Source organism: Eretmochelys imbricata, chromosome 4 (assembly GCF_965152235.1).
Source record: "Eretmochelys imbricata isolate rEreImb1 chromosome 4, rEreImb1.hap1, whole genome shotgun sequence".
NCBI classification, from domain to species: Eukaryota; Metazoa; Chordata; order Testudines; family Cheloniidae; genus Eretmochelys; species Eretmochelys imbricata.
The window spans coordinates 73067826-73081021 of NC_135575.1; the positions used below are offsets into that span (position 1 = coordinate 73067826).

Below are 13196 nucleotides of genomic sequence, written 5' to 3' on the forward strand. Positions count from 1 at the left end.
GTGTCATATTCAATCTCCATGGCACCCTCATAGGAATGTGCTTTGGCTTCAGCAGCGGAAGGGTGTGGTAACAATAGGACAATCAATGTGAGTGCACCCTATTGAGACAGTGCTCCCACTCTTATGAAACCCATCTGTTTCTGTGCACTACACAGATAGTGGCTGTCTACTGCCTACAACATTATTAAATAGCATGTATATTGCCTAAATGGTGGTAAAGATTTGTTCCACTGCATGCCAGCATGCATATTTGAGATATTCACTATATTATTAAAGGCAGAGTATGATTGAAAGTTGTATAGTCTGATGTCTCTTCTGCTGGTCTCTGTGAAGTGCACGTATTGGAGAGAAAAGAGCTGATTGTGAAAACAAAACTTCAGAATAGTAAACAGGATGAAATCTAGTTGGAGTCTGCCTTTAAATCCAAGAATGATTTCTTTCTCCCTGATTTTTTTCCCCCCTCTTTTTATTATAGAAAGTGCTAGAAAGAAGCAGGAAGGTATTGTTGGCAGTTCCAGAGTCTGTTTTGCCCAGCATACTCCATCACTTCCAGCAGAAAGTCCTCGGCCTTTGAAACTTAGAAGCATTCTTGATATGAGCCCTTTCACCGTGACAGATCACACACCAATGGAGATAGTGGTGGATATTTTCCGCAAGCTGGGTCTGAGGCAATGCCTTGTAACACACAATGGGTGAGTACAGCAGCAGACACACTGTTCATTTGGTCAGATGTAATACTGGTGACTAGTGTAACACGCTGACAACTTAAATTTAATTCCTATGTGATTCCGGACTATCACATTTAATGACCTCATTGCAGTCTGACCTCAACAGTGGACAGCCGGTAGCTGATCCAGAAGTTCAACTTTTCTGGTCAATTTCAGTTGCTGGTGAGAGACTGGAAATGCCAGTTAAAAAGCTGCACTTCTCTACAGCTGTTCCAACAGGAACAACTTTGAAACAAAAAATTCTATCAGAATGAAATAGTTTGACAAATAACCATTTAAAAACTAAAATTGCATGTAATACAAGGGGAAACCTCATTCCATCTCTCTTCCCTCCCCTTCCGTTCTCTGTACCCCTGTTCTGATATTGTCCACGTGCGGCCAGTCAAAATTGGGCTGTGGTGAGCAAAATCATAGTTTTAAAAAATAAAAAAATCAAACTGTTTTATTTTACCTTTATACAACCTTATTTTTCTATTTTGAAGTAACAGGTATAAAATGCATGATAATGGGATGTTTTCTTTTATTCCCACTGGTTTCCTCATGAGGCAGGGGGTGGGAATACCTAATTTACTACACTGAAAGCTTGTAATGAGCTACAGCATCTTCCTCTTTTTACTGTGAACCAATAAGTAAAAAGTAATTCTCCATTTCCATCCATGTAAAAATATCTATATTCTGTTCCATAAACACTATAAATCCAAATCCAGTGTGCTTTGTTTTAAAGAAAATACAAAGTGGTTATAGGATATTTTTTCAGATTTTAAGGCGAAAAAGGAAGTATTATGATGATCTAGTCTGACTTCCTGCATAACACAGGCCTTGGAATATTTCCCAGGACCAGGGCTTCCGTGGGATTAGAACTGATCCCTCTGGCGCTGCAAATAAAGGCAACGCCCATAAGCCACCGAGGGTCTGAGCTCTGTCACCTTCATTACAGGTTTTTCTCCTCTCCACGCCCCAAGCCTATGTCTACACTGCAATTAGACAGGCCAGCTGACTCAGGATAAGGGGCTGTTTAATTGCAGTGTAGACATTCACGCTTGGGCTGCAACACAAGCTCTGGGACCCTCCCGTCTCGCACGGTCCTGCACTCCATCCAGAGCCCCAGTGTCTACATTGCAATTAGATAGCCACTTAACCCAAGCCCCAGTCATCTGGCATGGGCCAGCCATGGATTTTTAATTACAGTGTTGACATACCAGGCATTAATAGACACATTTTTTAAATAGTCTCTCAGTCAGTGCCCCCAGTTCTGCACACGCAGTTAATTCAGTTGCAGTGCAAGAGGCAGAATTTGTCTAGAACAATTCAGTCTTCTGTGAGGCACAATAGGAGGCCCAGATTTTCAGTTTTGTATTTTTGTGTTCACACTGTGCTCAGTGCTTCAGCTGTCGATATGTCATCTGCAAATGCATGGAAAAAAAGGCTCTCAAACTCTTAAGAGAACATGTTTCAGCAGTGGAAATTAAAAGCCTGTGGTTTAAAATATCCTCAGAGTTTTGGTTCTGGCATATTAGGAGCCAGGTAGCTATTGCTTAGTTCTAAAAGTTCAAGCCAGAACCACTTTTGTTTTTTGATTTTCAAAACATACTTTAAAAATATAATTTTAAGAATGAGAGTGTATATATGAGTGGGACTATGAGGGCTTGTCATCCTATCATGATCTACCAGCTAAATAAATAATTAATAAACTCTGCCTTTTGCACTGTTTAAAGGCTTGTTATAATTGCCTACTTTCTAAAATAAACTTGCTCCTCTTTCTGAGGGACTGCTCATTTACTGAACACTTTGCTTTCACGTACCTTCTCTGTGAAATATATGAAATATAATTAAATGTAGCGATCTCATGCTTTCCCTTTTAGTATACATTTACAAAGATACCTAAGAAGTGGAGAGTATTCCTTAATAATTTCATGTTTAGCATGAATGACTGTGGGAGGATAAACTAGAGAACTAAAATATTTGGATGGAGGGTTTGTTTATTTGTTTTGTTGTTGGCAAATGGACTGCTGCTATGAATTTATTTATTTTATTTATTTTTTTATTTTTATTTATTTTCACATTTATTTTTAAATTGAGTTATTCAGATGATACCATCTTGGAAGCATGATTAAAATGCATTTGCTTCAAATTTGTTCTTTAACACATGCATGTACTGAAAGAATAGTGGGAACTTTCTGAAACTTAAATAGCTTCCTAAAAGCCTTTCTACTTCAGGGCAAGGGACTCATACACTATCAATTTTAAGTCCGTGTATGTGTCTAATTACATTCCTGAAACCCAATTTGGGGAAAGAAATCTGCAATACTAAAATTTCTCTGAGGAATCTTTATGTTGCACTGTTCAGTACTATAAGTAGCTTCTACTGCAGCTTAGAGCTCAAATACAGGAACCTAATAATTGTTTTGGTATAGTTGTTAATTACAAAGAAAGGTTAACCACGCAAAATTAAAGTCAAACTCTATTATGAATTTTAAACAGTTACTTTCAGCATAAATTAGTGGAAAATATGGAATGCTTCATTAATCAGCTGCGTTGTAACAATAACCATTTTTGTTCTCCTGCTTCAGCTTGTAAACTTGTTACTTTGTGAGCTCAGTATTCACTACTGGTCAAATTTTAAACCTGGTTTGTGATGCCTCGGGTAATGGGAGTAGCAAACTGCCAGGTAGAAAGAAAGGGCTAATGTATTCTAAATTATGGCAAAATTGATAACAGAATCTGTAAATCAAATATGGTCTCAAAAGGCAACCTCCCATTTTATTAAAGCTAGTTTGTGCAACAATAACATGTTACAGTTTGGACTAGGAAGTTTGCATTAATTGATAGTTGTGATAGTAAATTAAGGCCTATTGGGAAGTACATAGAGAGTAGGTTTAACTCGTTGATTTACGCTAATGTATTGATTTAGTGGAGCTACTCCTGATTAAAAATTGATGTGAGTGGAGAATTAGGCACACTATGGCCTGGGCTGCAGCTCAGAATTATTTTATTGTATTGGGTAGCTTAAACACACTCTTTCTTTGACTTTCTAAAATCCAGAGTTTGATTTTAGTCTTGGTCATCTACTGTGGCGGGCTAAAATTTTAGCTCCCAATGTTTATACAAGCTTAGAAGTAACTGCTGATAGAAGGAAGTTAAATTAAATTTCAGTTCCAATATTTTTTATAATTTTTAGATATATGGATATTCAGGCAGGTGAATGTGATAATGGTAAACTTACATCCATCCATTTTCAATATTTGAATATATTACTCTAAGCTGAAAGATGCATTTTTGTGCCATGTAGAAAATGAGCTAACAATTTCTGTGAAAGGATACTGATTCTCAAATCACTCTTCATTTAACTACTTCATTATTAGCATTCTTACAGTCCATGTTTTTTCATTTTACTCGACTCTAAACCTTTCTCATTATGATTGGAAGTTTTTTTTCATTTGATTCACACAGTTATTAGCATAACATGATCTGTTTCAGGATTGTCTTGGGGATCATCACAAAGAAGAACATATTAGAGCATCTCGAGCAACTAAAGCAGCACGTCGAACCCTTGGTGATTAGATATATCAGATCTCCTAATTAGACATGTTAGAAGTCAGGAAGCATGAAACTTGTGATCTGTTCAGTGTTCTCTTACAATGACATCAGCTGAACAACAAAAATCTTCCTGTGCAATAAATACAATAATTTGTATTAAGGAGATTTTAATGTAGAACGTTTGTAAAAACTAAGCTGTTAATACAGACATACTGCTACACCAGCTAAAAATTTGCTGTTAATCACAACATTAAAAGAAAGTTATAGAGATCAAATATCAGAAACTTTATTTGATGTTCTTGAAAGGATGGCAAGTGATTATATTATGCCAGATGGGAAAAGGCTGAGCTCAGAAACTCTTTCCTTTTCCTTTTTGTCAATGCATATTAAGATGCTTCTGTATTAAAAACTAAAATATTCCTTGGTCAGATCTTGGCAGCTTTAAATAGTTGATCAAGCCAAAAAAAATCTCAGTTTAGTTTTCTGACAACCAAACCAGAAAATAATTTGTACTTAGTGCAGCATTAGACCTTCCTCTGCTATGCCCCATGTGTCTGCATGCTTCTAAAGAGCAGTCATTTATTTTTGTTATGCACTGTATGTTTTGCTGTTGTTATCTATAGCAATCAGTGTCTCTTCATAAGATGTCTAGTTATGTCCTAAGCCGCTGAATGGCTTGTTAACATTTTTACTAGTGGCTTCCTAACCTAAATATAGTATTACACTAAGATGTTGTGATCTAACGTTAGTTATAATTTAGAAATTCTCTTAATTTGGATGTTAGTTGCTCTGCAGTTGTTGCATCTGTACTAAACCTGCCCTCCAAATGTAGCTGCTTATGTGCAAAACATGTTAATTGTTTTCACATTTTATTTTAATATTTCACAAGTATTTCATGCCTCCTTTAAAACAACAAAACAAAAAGTACTAACAGATTAACAAGATTAGCAGCTCATTCTTTCTGCTTTCTGCTTCTCCTGTGATATTATCCTTTAGGGAAGCCTCACTCTTTTTGAAATAACACACAGTTATATTTTTAATCGCTATTAAGAACTTTTCATAAGAGCACAACATTTAAATTTTAAAATTTGTACAGTTTTTTAAAATTAGTAGTTTCTTTATTGGTTTACTTTTTAAGTTTTCTAAACTTGAAAACAGAACATCTATTGATTATTTTGCTTAAATTCTGCTCTCAACTGTTTGTGCTCTTATGAAGATACCAGACTAACCCAGTATGTTAGCCTGGAAAGATCCTCTAAATTTAATTTTTGAAAAAAGTTTGATTTGGTGTCAAGGTTTTTGGCAATCAAGCAATTTGTGACTTTTGGTGGCTAGTTTGGAGCATATATTCCTTTTGAAATGGGATCAATATCACTTCCTATTCATACCTCTTTCGTTCTTTGTTCTTTGTTACTTTTTTGTTGGCATATGTTAATCAAAATTTCATTTTGTAGAAACAAACAAACAAAAATTAAATATAAATGGGCTTGGACTCTGCTTGCATTACTTGCATATCATGAAAAATGGATTACAGCTTAGTGACCATCCTATTTGGTGCTTCCACGATGCTTTCTTTTAACAAAATGATGGTTACTTGATATTTTTATTCATAAAATGTTTTCATTTAAACAAGAAAATCAGGCTCTTTGCTCTATTCCTGTCAACAAAAAGGACTTGGCTACAGATTTAGTTCATTTCTTTTCTCTTGTAGAGTAATAGCCATTTTCTATTTATCCTTTTCAGGCGCCTCCTTGGCATTATAACAAAAAAAGATATCCTCCGTCATATGGCCCAGACGGCAAACCAAGACCCCGCATCAATAATGTTCAACTGAAACCCATAGCTGAGGAGAGAGAGGAAACTGAAGAGGAGGTTCATTTGTTGACCAGTACAATGCTTTAGCCTGAAGGATTCTTCTGTGGTCGGGAATGAGAGCTGGATTTTTGCATAACAGTGCTGCTGGCATTCAAGAGTTGGTCTGGGGGAGCTTGGAGAGGAGGAAGAGTGATGTTCCTCACTGTAACATGGGGAGAGCGAACCTCTGCTATCCTGCACTGGATGCGTTCCATGATGACAGATCTGCCATGATAGTGCAGTACGAAAGCTGGGTCAGAAGACAGAATTCTCCAATCCCTAGCCTAGCATTGAAGAGATGCATTGTTAGTCCCTGTTTCCAGAGGGATCACTTGAATTGAGCCATCTTTTGAAGACTGCAAGGTCTTGCCCTTTTTACCATTGAAAACTGTTGTGTTAACTCATGAAATATATAGTTATTACACATCACCTTTCTACATTCCAGAAGAGCTTTTATTTTTCTCTCTCTCTCTCTCTCTCTCTCCTGAGCCGTAACAAAGCCTCTTTAAAATTGGTCTGCCCTTCTGAAGCAGTAGTTTCTCATATTGAGATGTACTGTGACTTACCAAGGTTTGATCACAAGAAGGGAGTTTTTGTGTGCCATTAAACGTGTAGTTTGTACATCATGAAATGCTTTGGGCAGTATGGATCTGCTTCAGCGAAAGCAGACTGAACAGGTAATACCTTGTATGAAGCATGTGTGAATTTTGCAGCTTTAAGTGCTGTGATTTCAGAAAAATTAAAAATAGATGAAACTTGAGTTTCAAGGAAAAGGTTTTGCTGCAGAATATATCAATAATGTGACCTGGTCTTATGCAATTTTTGTATTATTGAAAACACTGACATATACCAATGTTGTGCAGTATAAGGAAAAAGTACTGCTACGCTGATAACTAAGAACAGGAACAATTCTGTACCATGTGATGGTAATTGCATGCGGAAACACTGGACATATTTTTTACATTAAATTAGAATTAATCATCTCTAGTTTTCTTTTTCCATAAAAAGATGTTCTACTGCTGACACTGAGGAAAGAAATGTAATTCATAACTTGCACTAAATGTATATTTTTTCTTGAAATTTTACCATTCTTTATTTATATTTTTATGGATTAAAATATATTAAATACAAATCAGTTAATATCTTACATAACTAATTCTACCTTTCCATTGATTTTTATAGAGTAATTCAGAATCCTCTACACATAATGGAGGGTTGGGAAGAAGTTTACAACTTGATGAAGGGTTTAAAAAAAGTAATGATTTCTTTATAATCCAACATGCACATAATAGCATTTTCAAGCCTCACTTTCACTGCCATAACCTTGAGGTGTCCATTTGTTTATTATTACAAAACAGAATAAAACTACAAATACTCATTTTAAACCCTGCAGGGTTTTAGAAATAATAGAAATAATTAATTGTTAGACCTATTGTGACTGACTTTTGTTTTAAGAATCTTGAAATGTACTGGCTGAAACTTCGGGTGAAATGTAGACTTTTAGAAAAGAAAACAAAAACTTACTTGAAATGTTGAATGGGTTTTAAACTCCAGCAGCAACGTACACTTTAGCAGGCTGACAGATTCAGAACATCTTTTTTTTTTTTGTTGTTGTTTTCTTTTCAGAAAACTTATCTTAATTATTAGCTGAACATGTTCATCTATCAGGTTTAAAAAAAATACCACACACAAAGAAAAGGCAACATCCCAAGAAAGTATTGTCCCAAAAAGGAAAACTATAAAGTAGGGATGGGGCGGTTAAAATCTGGTGGGTAGATTTAAATTCATGTCTTGGTATGTTCATTACACTTATAACTTGAAATTAGAGACAATGACCTGCTAATGTTAATATTCCCCTAAAACTACGAGATATAACAGGTTAAAAAAATTTCTATCAATCTTAGCTACTTTTAGCACTTCTTGTCTTGAGGGCACTGATTCAGAAAAGCACTAAATAAGTGCTTAATTTTAGCACGAAGCCTATAGGACTAGTAACATGCTTAAAAGTAATGCTTTACATGCTTCTCTGAATCAGGACTGAATATAAAGCTAATGAATGTTTAAATTCTGCTGTCTCTGACCTCTGGTCCCAGTAGAAAACAGAATACTTTTCTGCAGTGCTTATTGTGCTCATTATGGTCAGCCCCTTTTAAAAAGTTGGTTTGGAACCAAGCTACTATTAAAACTGCAGTTTTGCAACTAACTTACTTTAATTTTGTAATTGAAGCAAATATGTAATGGGGCCAATTATGCAGTATTGCAGCTGTCGAACCATTTACATGAGCCTGGGGCAGCGTACTAGTTTTCTCTGGCTAGTCCTGATATCAACTGATCTGAGTGCAGAATTTGGCTTCCCTGTGGGAGGCAGTTCAGAAGGTTGCCTGAGACACTGCCTTTCATCATCCAGCTAAAACTTGTTGGTCTTTCTTATAGCTGAAGGATATAAACATAACATGCTTTTATTAAAAAAAACAAACCAAACCCCAAAGTTTTCTAATCACTTTGAAACTCCACTCCGACCCCTGCTGCTATCTTTACGATAAGATGCACCAGTGTGTGTCTTGTGTAAATTCAGACCTAGTTCTACTTTCACACTGCATGAACTGAAACAATACAATTCATGCCCCTGCTGTGTCTTTTTGTTTTAACTGTAGATCCAAGTGCAACATTTATATTGTGCTGATCTCGTGCACCTCTGTTCACTGTTCTTACCTGCTATGCTTTCTTCATTGATATTTGACATTCTTATCTAGTCATCCTCCATTAGAAATTCTGATATTGACTAAGTGTGCCTGTGCTGTTCAACAAAACGGTTTGTTTTCTAATGTAAAATTTCCAGCGCCTTATGACGGTTACTAATTTGAGCAGATGGGGTGAGGGTGTCAGCATCTTTTTGTTTTTAAACTGTTCAGTTACTGGTTCATGAAGAATGCATAGTTTGTTAATCTGTGATGTTGCTTAGAGCTGTATTTAATATTGATCTTAATGTTTTTATTTATAATAGTGTGGTAGAGTTACATATCATTACAGTAAAAACTGATTACTGTGATGATTCAATCATAAACATTAAAAATTTATGTATGACCATTTTTTGTTTGACTTTTAATTCATGTGCTATCAAATATTATTCACGTTGCTTTTCCCCTCTGAAATTCACGGGCCCATGTAGGGAGTCTACCTGTGCACGAAAGGAAAATTAGCAGCAAGCAATTTTACCTGTAGACAAGCATCAACTAATTTGTAAACAAAAAGGCCACAAAAATAAGATTTCAGCAGCACAGTTCATCTGAGCTTGTTGCAGCTTTGCAATTGCTTATGATTCAGCGAGCAAACAATTCAATACGAATGGATTTTCTTTGAAAATTTCCATTTTTAAAAAGTAATTTTTGCTTTTAAGTGGTGGAATGTTTTGGTTCCTGATTGTTGCTTTACAATGCAACCATCTAATTTTAACTGATAGCTTAAAGCCACAATTCTGTATTTAAATAACTGCAGTTTCAATACTTCACTTTTAAACCACATTAGTTACAGTATTCATCATGTGGCGGAAACTGGGGCATCTGCTATTCAGCCATGCTAACCAACTATTACTTTTCTTCAAATTTTAATTTATCAGTTCAACTTTATAGATGTTTCTTATTCCTCTTGAGAGCAAAGCTTTTGTCAATATACTTTATTGTAGAGCAAACATTTAGGGCTATTAATGAATTTTACCATAAAGAAAACAGGAAAATGTATATTAAGGCCCACTCCTGCAAAGACTTAAGCACATGCTTAATTTTACACACTGTGTAGTCCCACTGAACAGCATGTAAAGTTAAGCATCTGAGTAAATCTCTTTCAGAATTGGAGCCTGAAATGTACCTTTCTGAAAAGTCAGTCAAAGTCTTCCTGTCTTACATCTACTGTGTGTGCACAAAATGAACAATTCTGACCCCTTGCAGAAGCCCTGAACATTTGCATACACATGAATATTTAAAATGTATATTTATATGTTGACAAGTGACCATAAAAAATTGATGATCCATGTTCACTCTTAATGATTTCTATATAAAATTCTTTCACTTTTAGGAAGGAAGCAGTTTACATTTCCTAGTGCAGAAAACTCTCATCTTGCAATCTGAAAGTTGAGATGCTTTTGCTGGCTTGCACATTATCATGGTAATAAGTAATTTTCTAATTACAGATTCTATCAATGATGTGCTCTAGGATCCTGCTCACTCCCTCATAGCTGCATTGGCTTGACACAGGTAAGAAGAGTACAAACTTATTTTAGTCACAAGTTGTTGTATGACACTGACTTTGTATGGAGAGTAGGTCCGTTGAGTAAGAAGGTGCTGTTAGTTTGTTTTAACTAATTTAACAGTATAATAGTTAGTGCTCCCCTAAAGTGAATGCAAAACAGCAGACAGGTTAGCTGCACAACAACGTATTTGTGGCCAAGTACATAAGTACGCTGATATCTTGTAATGTCCCTGAGTGATTTTAGTGCTATTCCACCTTGCCCAGAAGAAAGATATGCTACACCTTCCTACTAAAGCAAAATTAAAAGCTACTGAAATTTGATGATCACTCTTTCCTGTGTGTATGACTTTTTCAAAGGAGAGAAATCCAGTGGGACACATGCAGTACAGTTCAAGTGAAATGTCAATTAGTTACCATGAGAGAGAGGAGGAGGACTTGTGGCACCTTAAAGACTAACAAATTTATTTGAGCATAAGCTTTCGTGAGCTACAGCCCACTTCATCGGATGCATGCAGTGGAAAATACTGTGGGGAGATTTTATATACACAGAGAACATGAAACAATGGGTGTTACCATACACACTGTAACAAGAGCGATCAGGTAAGGTGAGCTGTTACTAGCAGGACAGAAGAACAAACAAACAAACAAACCCTTTTGTAGTGATAATAAAGGTGGGCCATTTCCAGCAGCTGACAAGAACATGTGAGGACCGGGGTGGGGGGGGGGGTGAATCAACATGGGGAAATGACACATCCACTCCCAGTCTTTATTCAAGCCTAATCTAATGGTGTCCAGTTTTCAAATTAATTCCAATTCAGCAGTTTCTCATTGGAGTCTGTTTTTGAAGTTTTTTTGTTGAAGAATTGTCACTTTTAAAGAGGAGACTATACCTTACATAAATTACATTAGGGCTATCTGAACATGCAGACAGTAAGCTGGTGGCAGCTGAGCAGAGCATAATGAATGAATGCCTTAAATAATGTTTCTAAAAGAGGAAACAAAATGATGTAAAAACAAAAGATTTATTTTTTTTTCAGAAGAGTTGTCAGTCTTTGTTTAATTCATTAAGGTAGCACTGTCCGAACCTTCATTCACCCTGTGTTGGCACAGAGTTCAGAATAGACTTGTAGAAATAGCATTTGCTTGTGAGATTTTAAATTGGGGGGAAAATATATAAACTGGAGAAAGATTCCAAGTATCTATTGCAATAGTCTGAAATGTGACTGATCTTTTGTCAAAGCTTATTTGAAAATGACAAGGTAGTTAAGTTAATTCTCTAACTTAACTAGGTAGAGCATTATAATAGGTTTTGGAAAACTGGGTCTACTTCTTTACTAAAGTTGTAATGTGGCTTCAGCACTGACCCCAGCAGTGTGTTTGAAATAGAGTTTACTGGTAAACTAGTGCTTTCTCTGGTGCAATGGCCAAATACTATAGATTCAAACAAATAATTATTCTTGTACTTGTGTTTGTTTTTAAAAGGTTTCATCTTATTCACAGTAGTGGAATGCTACCATATAAGCATCAGTTTAGAAGATTCTAATCACATTTGTGCACATGCAGAGTCAATTAAGTGAGGATCCACAGAAGTGGCTCTGATTGCTAGATTGGTACCAGTGGTGAGCTAGAGCCGGTTCGCATGAACCAGTTGTTAAATTTTGAAGCGGGTTTAGAACCGGTTGTTAAAGGGATGGCTGTTCCCGCTGAGCTCCCATCCTGCATGAGCTCTTGGCTGGGGAGGCTCCCCTGAAGAATTTTTACTCACCCAGTGTGTCTTCGGCGGCACGTCTTTCAGTGCCCCTGAAGACCCGGAGTGAGTGAAGGACGTGCCGCCAAAGGCACGGAGCAACTAAAGGAACTGGTTCTTCAGCTTCTGGTAGCTCATCACTGATTGGTACCTGTCTCTCTCTAGGGTTACCCAGTCCAATTACTGGGAAAAGAAGACCACCTTGCATTTGTATTGTAGTAACCATACTGTACATGTGCTGTTAGCAGATCACAGGGTTTTGGAAGAAATGAGTGGGTGGAACTATATATTTCACAGAAGAAAGGGCTAGACATTTGCCTTGGATATTTCAAAGGAAAAGAAATATTACTGATAAATACAATTCCTTAGAATTGTAAAAAGCAGGGGTTCTCACAATAAAATTTTTGGTGGCTTCAGAGTGCAGCCACCCACTCTTTTTCCACTGACACTTTTTCCTAAAGTTAAAAGTAATATGCACATATATACATACAAATCATTGTAATTTATGTATGTGAGGTGTGGTTTTTTTTGCAGACTCAATAAAAATCATGCACAGTTACCTATGTTCTTGACTGGACCTAACAGCATAGAAACAGAAATAAGGTGCTTTGCATGTTCTTGTCTTCATTTTTTATTTTGCTTTTTTTGGTAAAAAGGGTTGTCTGTATAACAGTTCTGAAGTAAATTTAAAAATGCTTTGACATAATAGAAGTTCAGATAATAATGAAAAACATTGGGGTAGCTTGGGTCTAGGGAAGGGAGGCCTGTGGCTCCTCTGGATTGAGGGGGGTGGGGGGGCAGCACTCTGGGGTTCAGCCAGCCTGGGGCTCCTCTGGGCAGGGGTGTGTGTGGGGGGGTGCATTTGGGGCTTCTCTGAGCAGGGGATCTCAGGGGGGGAATGGAGGTGGGGGAATGGAGGTGGGGGCTAGCCTCCCCAAAGAGGGGCTCTGCCCATGTGCCTGCCACTCACCTCCTCGCTTGTCTCCTGGGTCCCTCTACAGTCCTCCACCTGCTGCTCATTTGTCTCCTCACTCCCCTGCCATAGATCTCATGGCAGGCACCAGGGTAACCCCTGCTTGCTGGTG

The 13196-nt window shown here is 37.0% G+C and overlaps 1 protein-coding gene across 9 annotated transcripts in view; it reads left to right on the forward strand.

The window, feature by feature from the left end:
- The window catches only part of CLCN3 (chloride voltage-gated channel 3), a 124587-nt gene that overhangs the window by 106828 nt on the left and 4563 nt on the right, over positions 1-13196 (forward strand). For 5 of the 9 annotated variants that reach the window (XM_077815449.1, XM_077815451.1, XM_077815452.1 and 2 more), the window contains 3 exons: positions 476-692; positions 4206-4281; positions 6009-9206. In XM_077815449.1, the coding sequence (XP_077671575.1) occupies positions 476-692; positions 4206-4281; positions 6009-6167 (452 nt within the window). In that variant the 3' untranslated portion in view covers positions 6168-9206. Of the gene's footprint in view, positions 1-475; positions 693-4205; positions 4282-6008; positions 9207-10305; positions 11066-13196 lie in introns of those variants that run through there. The other 4 variants (XM_077815456.1, XM_077815457.1, XR_013345948.1 and 1 more) reach the window with 3 other exon arrangements.